Here is a 20,089-nt window from a genome sequence, read left to right on the forward strand (position 1 = left end):
ACTCTGAGTCCCTGCATGCCATCAGCTGCAGGATTTCTGGGATGCTGAGTGTAGCCAGCAGGACTGGGTGCCATGGGAACCTGCTCCTGATTTTTGGGACTAAAGGAAATCCATATGCCTTCTGTACCTCAGTTTCTCCATCTGTACATAGAGGAGTTGGTTTAAGTACTTAGATCTTCAAGGATCCTTCAGTTGTGATATTCTAGGCGTTTGATAAAAAGTTGATTTTTGTCTTTGGTTGGGAGGTAGGAAGCCAAGCTCCAGTCCCAACACAGTCCTAACTTTTGGCAAGAGCTTAGACGTATTGCTGTTCCCTCGGAGTCAATTTTCTGCTCCAGAAAAGAGGGTAAAAGGTTTCTTCTTGGGGTGTCTGGGAGGACAAGGCAAAGTAGTGGATCACAGGTGCTTTGGAAAGTACAAATTAGGGGGAGAGGTGGCTGTCATTAGCATCAGGCATATATGCTGACGTTTCCAACCGGAAACAATTAGCTCTCTGTGAGCCCAGAACAAGCCCAGCTGCTCAGAGGGGTTCATCCCGAGGGGTGGGGATGCTAGGAGACCACTTGGTGCATCATAGCAGAAGAGGAGGGAGGGCACAGAGCGTGCTCCTCAGAGGCTTGCAGGAGAGCAGCCTTCCCCAAGTCACTGAGTCCTGAGCTGAGAGAACAGCAGCATCACAGGCCTGAAGAGCTCGAGGTTGGCTAGCACTGCAGCCCGGCTACTTTCACAGACAGGGAGGCGGAGGCCTCAAGGAGGGCAGGGGCAGGACTGGGGCTGAAACTCAGGCCTCCACCTCGCAGTCCAGCTCTCTCTACACCATACTAACCTGCTGCTCCTCAAAGATCTCAAGATGGTGATGATCATGGCGATGACAGTGCTGGTGATGATGATAACTATTCCACATAGTAAGTATCCACTTACTTCCATTTAGCGAGTACTACTTACTACTTCTTACCTCCCTACCATTGTAGGTACTCTACGCATTTTAGTCTTTGGCACAATATCTGCCAGATAGCTATTGTCGTCTGCACTTTACTGATGAGAAAATGGAGGCCAGAGAAGTTAAGCATCTCATCCAGGGTTAGGGACAAGGGAGTGATAAAATCAGGGCTTATTCCTCTGTATGATTCCAAGGAACTTCTTATTCCTCTGCACTGAACATAATATCTTTTTTAAAAATTATTTATTTATTTGAGAGAGAGCGAGAGCATGAGCAGAAGGGGCAGAGGGAGAGGGAGAGAGACTCTCCAGTGGGCACTGAGCTCACACAGGGCTCAATCTTGTAACCCTGAGATCATGACCTGAGTCAAAACCAAGAGTTGGATGCTTAACCTACTGCGCTAGTCAGGTGCTCAGGAATAAAATTTCTAAAGACCTCCTCTGCACAGACCATTGTTATTGGCATTGAGAAGGCATCCCCTTACTCTCCTGACCTGCACTTCCAAGTATAGGCTGCTTCCAGCCTGCCTCCTCTGGAAAGCCCTCCATGAGCTCACAGTACCTCTCTACTGGTCCTGCCTACTGCCTGCACTTGTGGTCAGCTCTTCATTTGGCTGGAAACTACCTCCCTATCGGCCTGGCAATTTCTTAAGGGTGAGATTGGATTTTACACCTTCCTGGGGCACCCATAGTGGAAGGCTGCTGGCTGCATGAGGGAGGTGGGATGACTTGGCTGAGTGCCATGGATCGGGAATGGGCCACAACAAGGCTGTTGGCAGAGGCTAAGCAGAAGTGGTAGGGCTTCAGGGTGGACATCAAAGTCGGGGACAGTAGGATGGAGTGGGGCTGCTCTAGTCTGAATATCCTTGTCAAGGAGGTCCTGCATGGGTTGGAGGATGCATTGGAGAGACTTGTCCTTATCCTGTCTCTCCGCCAACTCCATTCATCTCCCCTAGTTTCCTCACCTGTACAGTGAAGATAGAAAGATCGTTGTCTGAACAGGGCCGAGGGGATTAGAGATGGGACTGCGCATGTGCATTGTAAACCCACTTGCTGCAAACACGATGAGGTCCCTGCCCGTATCCAGGCCCTGGTAGCACTACAGAGCCCCAGAGTCCAGCAGAGTCAAGTGCTGTGGGATGGTGCTGGGCTGGAGGGGAAGGGCAGGGGCAGGCTCAGAAGGGCACCCGAAGAACTAGCCCACCTGGGATGATGAGTGCAGGAAACAAATCATAGGTTGAGAAAAGCAGGATTTATTGAACACCTAAGGACCAGAGATTATGCTAAGTCATCACATAAAGTAGGCTTTGTTTTCCACATTTTTACAGGAATAGGGAATGAGACTCAGAAACCTCAGGGATTGGTCTAGGGCAAGAAGGATGGGAAGCAGTGAGCCAGGGCTGGCACATTCTGAGTCCAGAGCCTGAACTTCAGCCCAGGACTGTGCGTGGGCATCACCAGGCTGTGAGACAGTCTCAGAGAGGATGTTAGGCCCCTCGAGTGGGGGCAGCAGGGGATGTCTTCAGATATGATGGGCCCAAATCCCTCATATTATCAATGAGGAGGCTGAGATTCTGGGGGAAGGTGCTGTCTGCTTCAGAATCATGCAGGGAGTAATGGCAGAAAATGCTAGAAAGCAACTTTATTCTTGTCCCTTTTTCCCAGGACTAGAGGGAGGCTTGTACCGTGAAGGTTGGTACTGGATGCTGCCACATGGGAAGATGTGCCTGCCTTGCCAGGGCCCATGGGGGTCCACGTTCAGTCATCTGAGGACAGCATTTTTCCGTCCTCTTCTCTCTGTGGTGCTTTGGGGTGCTCTTCTGTGGGCCGGCTCCCTCCCTGATCTGGCCCAGGGGGCAGGGACCTTCACCTTAGGGGTGCTGGGTCCCTGGGACTGTGACCCCATCTTTGCCCAGGCCCTCCCCAGTGTGGCTGCCCAACTGGCTGTGGACCAAGCCAACCAGGACTCCTCCCTGGTGCTGGGCTCAAGGCTGGTTTCCGTGGTCCTTCCCACAGGCTGTGACACCCCTCACGCCCTGGCCACATTTCTGGCCCACAAGAATACCATAGCTGCTTTTGTGGGTCCCGTCAATCCTGGTTACTGCCAAGCAGCAGCCCTGCTGGCCCAAGGCTGGGGCAAGACCCTCTTCTCTTGGGCGTGTGGAGCTCCGGAAGGAGGAAGTGAGCTGGTGCCCACCTTGCCTTCTGCTGCCCATGTGCTGCTGTCTATCATGAGACACTTTGGCTGGGCTCACGTGGCCATTGTGTCCTCCCACCAGGACATCTGGGTGGCCACAGCCCGGCAGGTGGCCATGACTCTCAGGACACATGGGCTGCCTGTGGGGTTGGTGACCTCTCTAGGACCTGGAGAGCAGGGGGCCACGGAGGTCCTGGAGCAGCTCTGCAGCGTGGATGGCCTGAAAAGTAAGTGTACATGGGTGCCTTCCTCCCGCGGGCAACAGGGCCTCATATGGCCGCTGATGGAGAGTTTTCTCTGCCTCAGACACTGGCCTGAGCACTTGATGACAGCCCTGCGTTTAATCTCACAGCAGCTCTGTGAGCTAGTCCTGTGGAGCTCTGCACTTTGCAGCTCAGAGAAGGTATGTAACTTGCCCAAGTCACACAGCTGGCAAGCCGTGCAGTCAGATTTTGAGCTCTGATTCAAGCTCTGTGGAGTGGGAGCCAAAAGCTTTCTCGCTTCCTGCCTGGTAAACTGAGGGAAATGAGAATGTAGCAGTATTTGAGCCCAGGAAGGCAGCTAGAGTCAGAATCACTTTTTTCTTAAGATTTTATTTTTAAGTAATCTCTATACCCAACGCAGGGCTGGAGTTTACAACCTGGAGATTAAGAGGTGCATGCTCCACTTACTGAGCCAGCTGGGTGGCCTGATAAATCTCTTCTTGCATTTATCAAGTCCCTGCTGTGCTGAGTGCTGGGTCGCATGGGTGAACAGGACAGACAAGGGGGAGGGTCTCTGGGGAGACTATCTAATAGAGACACAGGTATATAAGCAGGTGGTTATGACAGAGAGGTCAAGGCCGTCCAAGGGAATAGAGCTTGGAGAATCAGAGGAGGAATAGAGCTGGGCCCTGGAGGTCTCAGGAGGTAGCAGAGGAAAGTGTTTTCTGAAACCCCCAACTGTGTCCTCCATCTGAGCGAATCAAAGCCGTTGCACGGGGAGGGTGGGTGGGCGGCCCCCGAGCTGGTGTGGCCGCATCCGGAGCTCCTGCCAGGTGGGCAGTGAGACCTGGCCCCAGTGAGCCTGCTGCCCATGAGGAACAGGACCTCGCTTCTCTGAGCCCTGGTTTTCCAGCAGGTGAAATGGGGATAATGACACCTCTCTCGCAGGGTCATGAGCAGCAGATGCTGAGCACTTTGTAAACACTTTATTCAGCCACATTGAGTGCTACTCGGGGCCAGAGCCTGGCTAGGAGCCTAGGGAGGTGGAGGGGAGAGGGTGCCCAGGGAGCTGGACGGGAGCCGCTTTACTCTGGGGGAGGGAGGGCTTCACAGAGGAGGTGGCACCAGGGTAGGGCCTGAGAAGAAGTTGATGGCAGGCGGCAAGGAAGAGGAAGGTGTTCCAGGCAAAGGGCTAGAGAAAAGGAATGGAGGAAACATGTTGATGGGACTAGGAAAATGGACAGCTCAGTTCTGTGTGGCCAGAGCACGGTGGCAGGAGGTGGAGGACACCTCATCAGACTCCTCCTCCACCCCTGCTGCAGGTTATTGAGTTCCAACCAAATTGGGGGCTTTCGGGGGCCAGGAGTCAGACTGGTTCAGGACACATTCCCTGAGGTTGGATTGCCAGAGTCTCATTCCTGGCCCCACCTCCTACCAGCTGTGTGACCTCCGGCAACTCACTGAACCTCTCTGTGCTATAGTGTCCTCATCAGTGACCTGAGGCTAATAAACCCCCTCCATCATAGGGTTGTGGAGATGAGAGGCCTACAGCACATAAGGGGCTTACAATAGTGCCCAGCATCAGTGACCACCGCTTGCCATCAGTGTGGAACTTGCCCAGTCCATGCTTCCTCCCGGATGTGGCCACCAGCTTTCCTTTGTGGCCAACTGCAGAACAGCTCCCCCAACTTATAAAACAAAGGCTTTTTTGGGGTTAGAAGCCAGAACAAGCACAAGGCAGAAGAGTTGGGGCAAAGGAAGCCCTGGTTCTGTTTCTTCCCAGTCTTAGTGAGTGAGTCTCTGAGGGTCCTCCCTGCTAAGCCAGGACAGGGAGCAAGTGGCTCGTGGTCCGTGGCCCACACAGCATCCAGAGGCTCCGCAGAGCCCAGGGCTCCAGGCTCTGACTCCCACATGACCAGAGGGCCTCAGGCACCAGCAGGGGAACCCCTAGCCTTCCTTGGTGGCTCCGTTTCCCTGGATTTCCTAGAGAAGGGGATTGCAGTAGGAACCTGGACCACGGCCAAGGTGAGTGGTGACCCTTTGTTGGGTGAGGCTGTAGCCCTGGCCAGGGACCCAAGTGGAGAAGAGAGGAAAGACCCAGGGGATCTCTACCTGGGAGAGGTGTGTGAGGCCCTTGCCTTGGACAGGGGCTCTCTTCTGTCCTGGGTGCCTGGGGACAAAACTGGCTGCCTTATCACCAAGGCCCTATCTCCTTCACTAAGGTAAAGAGCAATGTGTTCATGGTAGGGGAGTGGACCTGAGAGCCATGAGCAGCTCTCCAGGGCCACAAACCTTGGGCTTCAGGGAAGGCCTGCAAGGTAAGCCTGCCGCTTCTACCCCTAGTTGTGGTGCTGTGCATGCACTCGGCGCTCCTGGGGGGCTTGGAGCAGACTGCCCTGCTAAGCCGAGCGTGGGCCCAGGGCCTAGCAGATGGGAGGCTGGTCTTCCTGCCCTACGATACCATGCTCTTCGCCTTGCCCTACCGCAACCACTCCTACCTGGCCCTTGGCAACAGTGGGCCCCTGCAGGAGGTCTATGATGCAGTCCTCACCATCAGCCTGGAGTCTGACCCTGTGGACAAGGCCTTTGAAGCTGCCAAGGCCAGTGGAGAAGTGGCTGCCCACCTGGAGCCAGAGCAGGTAGGTCAGTACCGGCCCTCACAGGGCCCAGGGTGTGGGGCTGCAAGCAGGTTACGTGCATTTCTCACCCACTCTAGGCCTTCTTGGCCTTGGCCAGCCAACCACCTGGCCAACCAGTCCCACCTCCACTGTGGGTACATGACCTGTCCCTTGTCGGACCAAGTGTCTCTCCCTAGTCCCTAGATATATGTTCTCCAACTCTCTCTCTCTTTATCTCTTTCTCTCTCTCTCTCTCTCTCTCTCTCTCTCTCATGTCTATGTGTGTGTGTGTGTGTGTGTGTGCGTGTGTTCAGGCATGTGTGTGTCTATTAATTGCTCTCGGCCTGCTTTGTCAACTTTCCTTCTCTTGTGACTTTATGCTTCTATTTTTCTATCTCCAACTCAGTGCCCGGAATTTTCATTTCTGGCCCAGCTGTTCTTCTTCTCTCAGACACTGTCCCTTGTCTTCCTCTGCATCTGCCTAGCAAATTGTGCAGATGGGTAGGAGAGATATTGGGGTGTGGGAGAATGGGAAATTTTTCCGGAGTCACTGCTATAAATCTGAGGAGTGCCAGTGGTGGGGGTGTGGGTGCTGGCTCAGCTTTGATGTATAAGACTCAGCTGCTTAAGTCCCTCTTGGGATGTCTATTTCTTGGTGACAAGAAGGAAACAGTGTCTGGAGGTGGTGACAGGGATGCAGATGCTGATGGAGGGCCTTAGAACCAGCCATTCATCTGACAGACGTGAACTGAGTCTTTCTGCTGTGCCCCTGGGCCAGGCGTCAGGAACACAGTGATGGATAAGACAGCCCTGGCCTTCAGAGAGCTTCCATTATATTGGGGCAAACAGATAATACCCAAGCAACCATATAGCCAAATTCAAATCACAATAATGTTGCCAAAAAAATTAAACGGGATTAAATAACAGAGAGTGGTCGGGATGGAATAGTGGGTAACAAGCTTTATAACAGGCAGGGATGTCCACTGTGAGGAGGTGACACTTGAGCTGAGTCCTGAATGGGAAGGAGCAGGGAGGTGAAGATCTGTGTGAGAGTGACCAGGCAGGGCAAGTGTCAGGTGTAAAGGCCTGGGGGCAGAGTGAGCTTTGGAGGCTAGAGGAACAGGCAGAGGGCATGGAGAGGCTGGATTGTCATGAAAGGTGGGAACAGGGGTCTGAGATGAGCTTGGGGCCAAGCCACGTGAGGCATTGTATGCCAGGGTAGGGAGTCTCAACTTATAAGTGAAACGGGAAACCATCAACAGGTGTTAAGTATGAAATCATTTGATTTATGTTTTTGAAAAAGATTTTTTTGAGAGAGAAAGAGAGTACAAGTGGGAGGGGCAGAGAGAAAGGAAGGGAGAATCTGAAGCAGACTCTGTGCTGAGCACAGAGCCTGACCCAGGGCTCCATCCCACAACCCTGAGATCATGACCTGAGCCAAAACCAAGAGTCGGCCACCCAACTGACTGTGCCACCCAGGAGCCCCTAGATTTATGTTTTTTTAAAAAAAATTCTTTGGTTGCCTGAATGTTTTGAAGAGACCCAGATGAAGCAAGGAGGCCTTTAGGAGTTTCCTGTGTGGGCTGGGTGAGCAGTGAGGGAGCAGAGGGGGTGAGGAGTCAATTGGGTTGGGAATAAATTCTGAAATAAAACCAAAAAGATTCAAAGATGAACTGGACAAGAGAAAGAGAGGAATTGGGAATCAAACCTAGACTTGAGACACCAGATAGATGGTAGTTCCATTTCCCAAAGTGTGGGAAGAGTGGGGTTTGTGTAGCAGAATCAGAGAGAACCTACCTCAAAGAGGGTTCCAATTCAGACATATCAGGCAGATTTGAGATGCCTGTGAGACATCAGAGTTGGTGGTGGCCTCGGAGACTGTGATACCACTGAGTAGGGGACTGAGGTCTGTGGGACCCCAGAGAGGATTGTGTTGGGGGCCTGGAAGGGGTAATAATCCACCCAATTGCTGCAGGTGGGGCTCAGAGATGTCTGGGAGCCTGTGCAATGGGGTTATAGAGTTGAGGGACCTTCTCTTCCACAGGTGTCCCCGCTCTTTGGGACCATCTATGATGCTGTTGTCCTGCTGGCCCACGCCCTGAACCGCTCTGAGAGCCATGGTGCAGGACTCTCAGGGGCCCGTTTGGGGGACCATACTGGGGCTCTGAATGTGGCTGGCTTTAGCCAGAGGATCCGGACAGATGAGAAGGGCAGGAGGCTGGCTCAGTATGTCATTTTGGACACAGATGGTCGGGGAAGCCAGCTGGTCCCCACTCACATTCTGGACACAGGCACATGGCAAGTGCAGCCCCTGGACAGGGCCATACACTTTCCAGGAGGGGCCCCTCCGGCACGTGACTCCAGCTGCTGGTTTGACCCCAAAATGCTATGCGTGAGAGGTAATTCACCATTCATCTATCCATTCATCTCTCCGTCCATCCATCCATCCATCCATCCATCCACCCAACCAATGCATTTTCCTCTTCCTGGAGTGCTCCCCACCTTGCCTGGTTAAATCTTACTTGTCTTACCTGTTAGGGCTGAAGGCCCCTCCTTTGTGCTCCCCACAGCACGTGAGTGAATTGCTTTATGTTCATAGGGTGTGTGTCCTATGCTGAGAAGGACCAGTGTCATCTGTTCCCCAGACTCATGAAGCTACATTCACCCAATTGTTTCTTTGCACCTTCTCTTCCACAAATACTGCTGGAGGACCTCCCAAGTCTCAGGCACTGTGCACAGCCCCAGGGCTCTAGGAGTGAATGAAAAGATGTCCCTGCCCCCATAGAGCTGATGTACTTGAAGACCAGCCCCAGAGCCTGCTTTCCAGGGGCTTCGGTCTGGTGGCAGAGACAGGGACAGCTGAAAACAACATAACACAGTGTGATCAGAGCTATGAATAGGGAAGCCAGGGTGATGGGAGGCTGAGCAGCAGCACTGGCCCCAGGATGGGCCTTATCTCAGGGATCCAAACACGGTGACTTACACTGTAGCCCAGGATTGTCATGATCATCCCCAATACAACTGATCAGCCACCATGGATTGAGAGAACAGACGGCAGCGGCATTGGAGCAAATGTACTTACGGTTACAGCTCAGTGCTGCTGCCGACCAGCTGTGTGACCTTGGGCAAGTTGCATACCCTCTCTAGGTCTCCATCTCTGATACATAAATAGGAACAAAGACCTAGCACCCTCAACCACCTGTCCTTGCACGAGGGGCAAGGCCGAGTCCAGGAGCAGGTTCTGTCTCCTTGTACTTCAAGGAGACAGAACGAGCTGTGTGGTCAGGTGTTCTCAGTGAAAACCACTCCCCCAGGTGACACCTGGGAACCCTGGGGACCGGCTGGACTGTCCTATCCAGGGCTGGCTTCTCTGCTGCCTGAGTCTCAGGGTTCTTTTGGCAAGAGGATATGCCACGTTCTTTGTTTTATCTGATTCTCTTGAAATATTAACCTTAGAGATTCATTCATTCGTTCACGTCTCCTCTCAGCCCAAGCCATATTCCTTGACTCCCATTGGCAACAAGATTCCTTGAAACAGCGTCCATGCTAAGTGGATTAAATGTCACTTCCCCTCTTCTCTTCAATCTTCTCCACTGACTCTGTCCACCATTCTCTTAACAAGAGCAGCCATATGGAGGCCACCAATGGCCTCCATGGGGCTGAGGCCTAGGGCCAACTGTCATGTCAGTCTTTGCCTTGCTTGGCCAGGGCCAGGGAGAGCTCAGCTCCACTGCTCATGCCACTTCTCAGTCACCTTTTCTGTCCTCCTACAGTGCTGACCTGTTACCACCGACTCCTGTGGGCTCGGTGCTTTGAGCCTTTCTGCATTCTCTCTGCGCTCGCTCCCTTGGCAACTTATCCATTCTTATGGTCCCAGGTTGACATCTCCATCCTTGTTAGCGCCTGAACTCCATATCTCCCCAATCTCCTACTTGACAGTAAAGAGCTACCTGGAGGTCTAGTAGGCATCTCAAACTTGATGTTGTCTGAAACTGAACTCCTGATCTGCCCCCAACCTGCCTCCCACCATCTTCCCCATTGCAGGTAATGGCACCCCCAACCTCCCAGAGGCGCAGGAGCCCTCTGTCTCCTCATACCCCACATCCAGTGGGTCAACATACCCTGGGGGCTCTATCTTTAGAATTTGGCCAGAAGCAGAGCCGTTCATCATTCACTGCCCCCACCCTGGACCAGGCCCCTGACATCTCTTGCTGGATTATACCCTGTTACCCCTGGTCCTTGTACAACCTGGCAGGTTGGAGGATCCTTTAGAAACATAATCAGGTCTGACACTCTCCCTGCAGAGGCTTGGCCTTGCCTGGAGTTAAGTAGGAGTCCTGGCCTCAAGCTTCACAGCACCCTGGCCCCCTGGGCTCCTTGGCATGTCTTCTGCTCTGCTCTGCCCTCACGTGATCACACCAGGCTGCTCCTGCTTCAGATCTTGGCATTTGCTGCCATCTAGGCCTGGAATGCTTTTCTGCCACATACTGTGTGCTGGCTCCCTCCAGAAAGACTCAGAGCTTACCCCCTCGGACCCGGGGTGAGAGCCAGATTGGTGCTCTGGTTAGAAGCCCAGATGCCAGAGAAAAACTGCCACTGGGTTTGAACCCAGGCTCTGCCACTCATAGACAGTAACTTCTCTCTGTTTTCATCTTCTGTTTTCAACTCCTCTGTTTCAAAATTGTGATCATGACCATGCCTACTTCCAGAGGTCATTGTGCAGAATAACTGAAATGAAATACATAATATCCTCAGAATACGTGCTTAATGCAATACAATAGTATAATAGGATTGCAGGGTATTCACTGCTATTATTATGATGGCGTTAACTCAGATTGGGGCCTCAGCAGGGGGCAGACAGCAGTGCACCAGGGAAGGGAGGAGGCATGGAAGGAAGAAGGGATGGCTCCCTTCCTGTGGCAGCAAGAGGGCTGGGCATTTAGCTTCCTTGGCAGCCTAAGCTGAGGCCAGGGTTGCCTGAGCAAAGTAGCCCTCCCAATCTTGCCCAGTGATCCTTAGCAGCCTCTTTACATCCAGCTCCTGACACGAGGGCTGGAGACTTGGATTCAGTGTAAGGAGGGCTCTCCTAACAGTCAGAGTGAAGGACAATGAGACTGGCTGCCATAAAAGGTAGTGAGTGGCCCATCACAGCATGGATGTAAGAAGTAGGACAGCAATTGACTGGGTTACAAAATTTTTATTCAGTACCTGCCTTGTCCAGGCCCTGTGTTGGGTGCCAGGGACAGTGTGGCGAATAAGACACAGGCCCTGGTATCCAGCTACTCTGTCTAGTAGGAAGGGACCTGATAAGCCAACAGACAAAAGACCATAGTATGATCAGGACTGTAAAGGGATCTGGGCAGGATCCATGGGGACCTGGGGACAGGGAGCCCAAGAGCCCAGCTGGAAGTGCTAGGAATTAGTATCTGTGTGTGATGACCAGGCCACAGATCGGACCTTCCCACTTGGAGGCCGTTCTGAGCCTCATCCCTGGGGAGGGTTTGGATAGGGGTTTGTGCTCCCATTTCCCAGAGGAAGGACAAGGAGTAGGTGCAGGAGCTGGGGGAATGGGGTTGCCCTCCTTGTGTGGTTGTTACTGTTAGAACTCACATGCGCCCTGCTTCCGCCACAGATGTGCAGCCCCCGGGCAGCCTCATCGCTTTTGCCCTGGCCTGTATCCTGGTACTGGCCGGCGGGGCCCTCACTTGCCTCATCAGGTGAGACTCTGCCTGTACGGGAGCCTCATCCTTCCCTACCCCACAGGGGTAGGGACAGTCTTGGCAACCTGCAGGAGGCTTTCCTACCCTCCAACCCAGGACCTCAGGACCACCCAGCACTCCTGTCCATCCTAGAGCCTCCCTCAGGGCCCTATGGAGGCTGGGGTGCCTCTAGGAAAGGTCTATTTGAAAGTTGGGGAAGAAGCCTGGGACCTTAGACAAGACTGTCCCTCCCTGAGGGCAATGAGGGCTTGACCACGATGACTCCCTGGGCCCTTTAGCATTGAAAACAATTCTTCCTGGGTCTGAGCCCCAGCCACAACTGGGAGGGGTTGCACTCCGCCCTCAGCCCTCACCCCAGGCTCTGACTCCCCAGGAACCTTCCCAGGCAGTTTGGGAACTTCCAGGCTAGGGACCAGCAGGCATATCAGGTAAGGGGCCGAGCCCAGAACTGAGGTCAAGGCCTCTGCAGGAGGCAGTGCTCAGCGGTGCCATCCCAGCCCAGTTTGGGACTCCCGGGGAGACAGGAAGAGAACTCTGGATCAGCGTAGGTCCAAGGGGCCAGATCAAAGTGGAGTGGCGTGTGTGCCATCCCTCCATCCTGTACTTTCTCTTGCCTCCAGATTGGGCATCCAACAGCTGCGGCTGGTGCGGGGCCCCCACCGGATCCTGCTGACAGCCCAGGAGCTCACCTTCATCCATCGGCCCCCGAGCAGACGGGTAGGCGGGGCAGGCCTGGGGTTGGCTGGGCAAGGCGCTGACCGCACCCTGCTCCAGGGGCTTGACCATGCCTGCCCCCCCTCCAGCGGCTGCACATGGACAGTGTGAGCGATTCAAGGAGTGCGGTGGAAGGTGGGAGCCTGAGGTCGGTGGCCCAGGGGTCAGCAAGGAGCCTGCTAGCTCCCCAGGAACCCACCAATGTGGCCCTGTACCAGGTGAGGGCCTCTGCCACCCATGTCCAGGCCCAAGGAGCTGCAGTCAGTTTGGGAGAAGCCGAGGGAGCCCACAGCCTCTTGGTCTTCCATATGCCATTCTTCCTGTTACGGAGTGAGAAACTGAGGCTTGAAGAGCACCAGTGACTTTCCTGGGTCCCACAGCATATCAGTGGCCTGGGAGGAGTGGGGAAGCAGGACTCCCAGCTCCCAGTTCAGCATGATTTGTGATCTGACCTTGGGAATGGCCAGGCTCTGGCCACTTGGGGCTGGGCAGTCCCAGCATGTGGGCTTCGCTCAGCACCAGGGCCAGCCTGGGTCACCCTCTTGCCTGGTTCAGCAAGGGACAGTGAGATCGCAGGTCCCTGGAGCCCCGAGGTGTGGGGCCACGCACAACCCCAGACAGCCTGTGGGCAGAGCCTCAGCACCAGCTGATAGGGAGGCTGCAAAGTGGGGGATTAGACCCGCAGGATTCTAAAGCTGCTGAGGACACCGCGGCTCCTCGGGTGCTGTGTTCTTAAATTCGACAATCCGCTGGTACTCTGATTCTCATATTCTGTGACTCAGTAGTTGATGAGCCGGGCTAATCACTCGGGAAGCAGCATGAGGCTCATGCTCTTTCTTTTCCACCTTCTCCCCAGGGAAATCGCATCTCTTTTATTTCTTTGATGCTGAAAGGAGGCTTCCGCGATGTACACAGTGTGTTTTGTCTCTCCTCTGAGTTAGCTGACAGGCTGTGGGTGAGGCTGAGGAGACAGAAAGCCATCAGTGACAGAGCACCAAGGGCTCAGGCTGCAGCCAGCTCTGGGCCAGGTCAGGGAGGACAGAGCCCCGGCCCGCGCTTCCTTCTCTCCCGCCCGCCCCTCCCCTGCAGGCCCTGGGTCACCGAGGCCCGGTCACTTCGCGGGCTTTGGGGTGTTGTGGGTGCCCGAGGCCAGCAGAGTAAAGCTGACCCTGAGACCGGGAGCTAACATGCGCTCCATGCACCCATTGTTAGTTAGCCCTTGGCAGTGTGGGTGGGGCTCTCATCCTCGCTTTACAGAGTTGGAACACGAGGCTCAGAGAACCAAAGTCACTTGTCCGAGGTGACAGAGCCAGACAGTGGCAGAGTTAAGACTGAATTCGGGTCTGTCAGCCAAAGCCAGGCCCCTGGCTTTGCCCCACCAAAGTGAAAGTCTTTGGTTTCTGCTGGCCAGGAGCACACAGAACGGATACATTGATGGGGAAGAAGGAGAGGCCCAGGGACACTGAGGGATTTACCCAAGGTCGCATAGCAAGTAGTGAATTCTTTCTTGTTCTTCCTTGAACAGGGGGAGTGGGTGTGGCTGAAGAGGTTTGAAGCGGGGACTGCCCCGGAGCTGCGGCCCAGCTGCCTCAGCCTCCTGAGAAAGGTAGGGCTGCAGGGGGTGTGGGGAGTGGGTTGTGGAGGGGGTGCTGTCAGGAGACCCTTAGTGGGATGGAGTAGTCCCCACTCAACATAGAAGCTTCTAGTCTCAGCAAGGAGTCCTTCTTCTTCTTTTTTTAAAAAGATTTTATTTATTTGTTCATGAGAGACACACAGAGAGAGGCAGAGACACAGGCAGAAGGAGAAGCAGGCATCCCACCGAGTCCTTCTTATTGTCACAATCACTGTCCCATGGCTGACACCTCAACCACAGTTACATACCATCACTGTCATCCTTACATACCAGCATCCCTAAAGTCACATCACCACCCCAATATGGCCATCACCATGACCACCAGGGGCACCGTCCCTTCTGTCAGTATCATCAATACCCCCGAAGGACCTTATCCTGTGCCCTCCATCCCTCCATCCATATACCCATTTATTCACTGTGTATTGAGCACCCCCTATGTGCCAGGCCATGTTCTAGGTTTGGGGCTACAGCTGAGAAGAATAAGGTTCCTTCCTTCAGGGAGTTTCCACTTACTTGTTATCACTAACCACATAAGCCCCTTCACCCCTGAGATTGCCATCATCCTGAGAGGCACTGTGGGTTAGGGGACATTGCAGAGGATTTGAGTCAGGAAGGTCTCAGGTAGGGACACTTGGGTGGCTTAGAGGTTGAGCGTCTGCCTTTGGCTCACGTCATGATCCCGGGGTCCTGGGATGGAGTCCCACATTGGGCTCCCTGCGGGGAGCCTGCTTCTCCCTCTGCCTATGTCTCTGCCGCTCTCTGTGCATCTCTCGTGAATAAATTAAATAAAATAAATTTAAAAAGAAGGTCCCAGGTAGAAATCTGCCTCCATGAAATGCTTAGCTTTCCTGTAAAATGGAGCTAATTAAGTCCACTCCTGGGGAATCATGAGGTTTAGAGAGAACATATGAAATAACCCAGAACTGTCCCTGGCCAGGAGTGGGCCTTTGATAAATGGTGAATTTTATTATTATTATTTCCCATATGACTATCATCTAAAATCAAGTTTGGAAAGATTAAGTGACTAGAGGCGAGGGTAGGCATTTCCCAGTGGGCATCTTGCAACCAGAATGAGTAGATGTTCCTTAAAAGAAAAGGTCTTATATGTGGTCAAATTTCCAATTTTGGAAATTGCTTAGGTTAGCCATTGGGCTTTTCAGAATCTTTAATATGCTCTGATTATCTCTGACTGTGTAACAAATTCCCCAAAATGTTGTGGCTTCAAACAACAATCATTTTTATGATATAATTGTGTGGGTTGGAAATTTGGGCAGGGCTCAGCTGAGCAAGTCTTTGGTCCTACTTGGCATTGGTTGGGAGTCCCTCAATGGTATTCAGCTTGTAAATGGGCTGTCAGAGGTTGGCAAACTATGGCCTGTGAGCCAAACCAGTTCTACTGTTTGGTTTTATAGAGAAAGCTTTACTGGAACTCATGCTTATTCCTTTACATATTGTCTATGTCAGCTTTTGGCTTTGGATGGCAGAGGTAAGAAGTCTTTGTGACAGAGACAGTATGGGCTGCAAAGCCTAAAATATTTACTAACTGGACTTTTACAGAAGAGTTTGCTGACCTCTGGTCCAGAGGGCCTAAAATGGCTTTACTTACATGCTCGGTTACTCACATGCGTGGCAGGTCATTTGGAAATGTCTGGAAGTCAGGTAGACCTGACTTTCCACTCTGTAGTCCCAGGCCTCTTCACGTGATCCCTCCAGTGTGGTGACTCTGGGTAGAGGGATTGTTTTTTTAAGATTTTATTTATTTATTTGACAGAGAGAGAGAGAGAGAGAGAGAGAGACAGCACAAACAGGGGGAGTGGCAGGTAGAGGGTGAGGGGGAAGCAGACTCCCCGATGAGCGAGAAGCCTGATGTGGGGCTTGATCTCAGGACGCTGGGATCACAAACTGAGTTGAAGGCAGGCCCTCCTGGGGAGAGGGACTTCTTACAGTCATTCAGGGTTCCAACAGAGAGGGCTCCAAGAGACAGGAAATAGAAGCTGCCAGTGTCCTAAGAACCAGACCCAACATGCACAAGATCACTTCCACCATGTTCTGTTGGTCACGGTCATCACAGAGCTCACTCATATTCAAGGGGAAAGGACAGAGGTCCCACGTCTTGAGGTCAGGAGTGTCATAGGATTGATGTCATTCTCAATTCACCGTGTATATTAATATGATTGTGACTTGTATTCAGGTCTCCCCCACTCACTTGACTCGAACTGTTTCTGTGAGGAAAGCCGCATCAAATAAGCCTTCTATCTTTCCTGCTTGAACAAATGTTAAAATTGCTGGTTGGGTTGGGGCTCTCTGACTTGCTGGGCAGCCATCAAGGAAGCTGTTTTCTTCATGAGACTGACCTCTTCTGATCTTCTTCCTCTCCTCATCAGGCCTTAAGTTTTGCGGGGAGAGAATGTACAGTTTTCAGGCACATTTTGCCAGTTAGGTTGGGAAACAGGCCTAGATCCCTATACTGTGCAGTTGGTTACAACTTATTCACTTATTTACTCATGATGCTTCCACTCACTTGTTGTTTTTTTTTAAGATTTTTATTTATTTATTCATAAGAGACACACACAGAGAGAGAGAGGCAGAGACATAGGCAGAGGGAGAAGCAGGCTCCATGAAGAGAGTCTGATATGGGACTTGATCCCAGGACTCCAGGATCACGCCCTGAGCCAAAGGCAGGCGCTTAACCACTAAGCCACCCAGGCATCCCTCCCCTCACTTGTTTACCTACTCATTTATCCATCCATCATCTATTATCCATCCATCATCCATCTATCCATCATTTATCATCCATCCATCATCCATCCATCCAATCACCCATTTATCCATCCATCCATCCATCCATCCATCCATCCATCCATCTATCCATCAATAATCTATCCATCTATTATCCATCATCCATGCATCCATTCACCATCCATTCATCCATTCATCATCCATGCATCTATGCATCCATCCATCTACCCAACCATTCAACATTTCTGGTGCCTCTCTGTGCTCTGCCCTGTCCTGGGTGCTAAATATTGGAGGCCCAGGTGTGGATTGTACCTGGTCCAGCCTTGGACAAGCCCCTGGGGGCTGCTACTGTGCCTGTTGCCCCAACAGATGCGGGAGCTGAGGCATGAGAACGTTGCTGCCTGCCTGGGAGTCTTTGTGGCCCCTGGGGTCAGCGCGCTCGTGCTGGAGCACTGTGCCCGGGGCAGCCTGGAGGACCTGCTGCGGAATGAAGCTCTGCGGCTGGATTGGACCTTCAAGGCCTCTCTGTTGCTGGATTTGATCCGTGTGAGAACCGTCCCTGGGCCTGGAACTATGGGGGCCATGGGGCGGGGAGGGAGACAAGAGATGCTCATATTCCCAAGACCTGGTCTCTTTCCCCTTTAAGAAAAATTTGAATAGGTGGGAAAAGGTAAGAGCAGGCAGGAAGGGTTTCTGAGGTCTATGGGATTCTGAGAGGATCAGGGGTCCCTTTCATTCATCACAGCCCTCATGGACCACCTTTATGTCCACTCCAGGGCATGAGGTATCTGCACCATCGGCATTTCCCTCACGGCCGCCTCAAGTCCCGAAACTGTGTGGTGGATGGACGCTTTGTTCTCAAGGTCACTGACCATGGTTATGCGGAACTCCTGGATGCTCAGCGGGCTCCCCGCCCCCGGCCAGCCCCAGAAGGTCAGCTCAGGGGGAGGCAGGGGCTGCCAGTAGGTTTTGAGGCCTCTGTTTAAATCAGATGCTTATGAGGCAGGGGAGGGAGGAGATGTCTGATCCTCCAGCACTTTCCATGGTGTGACCTTGAGGGTGCCTCAGGCCCTTTGCCTGTGAATGGGGCAGAACCGAAGTACCTACCTCCTCCTGGGCGAGGACGCCACCCGCGTGAAGCACCGCCCATCTCGGCCCAGCTTGGTGGTCAGTGGGTGAGGACGGCGTGGCCCTGCCCTGTGACTGCAGAGCTGCTGTGGACGGCTCCGGAGCTGCTGCGGGCGCCGGGGGCGCCTGGGCGGGGCACCCTCAAAGCAGACATCTTCAGCATCGGCATCGTCCTACAGGAGGTGCTGACTCGAGGCCCACCCTACAGCTCCTCGGGGCTCTCCGCAGAAGGTACGGCACCCCTGTCCTCCCTCCTCGGCCTTTCCCTGGCTGGAGTCCCCATGTAGCTGGGGAGCCCTGTGGCCATCAGCGGAGCGAGGCCTGGAAATAACCACACAGACGCACTTGCCCTGTGGTCACTTGGTTTGACCACGAGAATTGAGTTTCTCTGGCTTAAGCCAGGCAGCCTGCAGCAGCTCGGCCCAAATGGCAGCCGACCAGCTCCAGGGCCGAAGACATTGGTGTCTGGAAGGAAACCTCCACTCCCTTCTGCCTTTGCCAGCCAGAGTCATTGCCGTGTCTGCGGGTGCTCATGCCCTAACTAGCCCCCTTGCCCAGTGTTGACTTTGTGCTTTTACAGACCTGTTTTCCCCCTCTGTGTCACTTACTTACTACACGGTCTTACACAAATCACTTCCCCTCTCTGAGCCGCAGTTTTCTCATCTTTAAAATGGGGATGGAATAAAAAAGAATGGGCCAGACATCTGGTCCGTGTCAGAAGGGGCCAGGCTGCTCAGTATTGCGGGACTTGCTTCTCTGCCCAGATGGGGCTCCTTCAGGAGCATCTCAGTCCCTATATTTTAGGTGTGCAGGATTGTCACTCACAGCTTCCCCATCATCACCTGATCTTAGACGTTTTCTTTTCTGGGTCAGTTTCAGGGCCCAATTTCAGAAACATTTTCTCCCCTTCTGTGTTCCCTGTCAGGGTGACCCAGACTCTGGGCAGTTCTTCCAGCCATCCCCACAGCCACCCTGGCTTCTCAGCCTCAGTCCAGGACAGCGATGGAGCCGAGCCTACTATCCCCTCCCACCCCCAGTGGATAATCTTTAACTCATGGGAGGCCTGGCTCACTTCCTGTCTCCACCAAAGCACTGCTCAATGAGTAATGAGCATTCCAGGCCCCAAATTTATGAGGTGGAGGAGTGAGAAAGAGAGGGGCCTTTGTCAGACCATTTGTTCAACACTCCTCAGCAGCCCGGCCCCCCACATTTGCCCACCGAGAGAGGGAAGACCAGCCAGATGGGGTGTGCAAGCCATGCTGCCAGTGCACAGCCCTCTGGGCCTAGACTCCATGAGCCTTAAGGGGAATGGACCAGGCCTGGAATGCTCGGATGGTCACCACTGGATTGGGCTGTCTAGGGCCTGCTACTTCCTGGGGAGTGCCTTCCCTGGTCTCAGGGAGTTAAATGCAAAGAGCACCGGTACTGGGGGACACCAACCTCAGCCCAGCTCCAAGCCAATCCACTTCATAACTGAGTAAATCCCTTTCAGGCAAAGAGCCTCGGTTTCATCTATCTATAAATGGGGACCATGTTGCCGGCCTCCCAGAGTGGTTGTGGGGATTCAGTGAAATAAATTCTTTATACAAAGTGCCTGACACATGATGGGCATTCCATACATATTTGCCTGACTGGTTTTAGGGATGTGCCACATTCTCTCCTGACTTCCCAACTTGGAAGCAGACCCTCGGGGAACACTTGCAGCCCCTGTGAAATGGGTAGTGCATTCCTCATAGGTAGTCAAGTGAGGCTCAGAGATGTGAAGGGACTTCTCATTCAGCAGAGAGCAGTGGGTCAGTGCTCTTGCCCTAAAATCTCCTAGAGTCATCCATGGGGCATGTTCCCACATTGCTGGATGCGTATAGCCTCTTTCCTCACCCACTGGCGTGGCTGGTCAATCACGGTGATGCATTGGGTGTGGACAGTGGGCCTGGCACGGTGAGGGAACACGAGACCTGGCCTGGCCTGGGCCGGCGGTTTGCAGCACGTTCACATATAAGGGCTCCATTTTAATGTCAAAAACGTTTGGGGCCTCACATGCCACTATTTGATTTTTAATATCCGCTGACTGAGACAATACCCAAAGACAGAATCTGCTCTGAAATCAGCAACACTTGGAAATGGATTTGTATTTTATTCATCACAACACCATCCGGACACTCTTGAAAAAAAGTTGTACGTGTGTGTGTGATGTATTA

At 53.1% G+C, this 20,089-nt stretch overlaps 1 protein-coding gene across 1 annotated transcript in view; it reads left to right on the forward strand.

Moving 5' to 3' along the window:
* Positions 1-850: 850 nt before the first annotated feature.
* Positions 851-20,089, forward strand: part of LOC112641940 (guanylate cyclase D-like) — a 39,820-nt gene continuing 20,581 nt past the window's right edge. The window contains exons 1-11 of the mRNA XM_035703664.2: positions 851-905; positions 2,605-3,363; positions 5,683-5,978; positions 8,002-8,356; positions 11,590-11,674; positions 12,298-12,394; positions 12,481-12,609; positions 13,917-13,997; positions 17,133-17,309; positions 17,540-17,696; positions 17,973-18,122. Of these exons, the coding sequence (XP_035559557.2) occupies positions 851-905; positions 2,605-3,363; positions 5,683-5,978; positions 8,002-8,356; positions 11,590-11,674; positions 12,298-12,394; positions 12,481-12,609; positions 13,917-13,997; positions 17,133-17,309; positions 17,540-17,696; positions 17,973-18,122 (2,341 nt within the window). The remainder of the gene's footprint in view (positions 906-2,604; positions 3,364-5,682; positions 5,979-8,001; positions 8,357-11,589; positions 11,675-12,297; positions 12,395-12,480; positions 12,610-13,916; positions 13,998-17,132; positions 17,310-17,539; positions 17,697-17,972; positions 18,123-20,089) is intronic.

Source organism: Canis lupus, chromosome 21, assembly GCF_003254725.2.
Source record: "Canis lupus dingo isolate Sandy chromosome 21, ASM325472v2, whole genome shotgun sequence".
Lineage (NCBI taxonomy): Eukaryota > Metazoa > Chordata > Mammalia > Carnivora > Canidae > Canis > Canis lupus.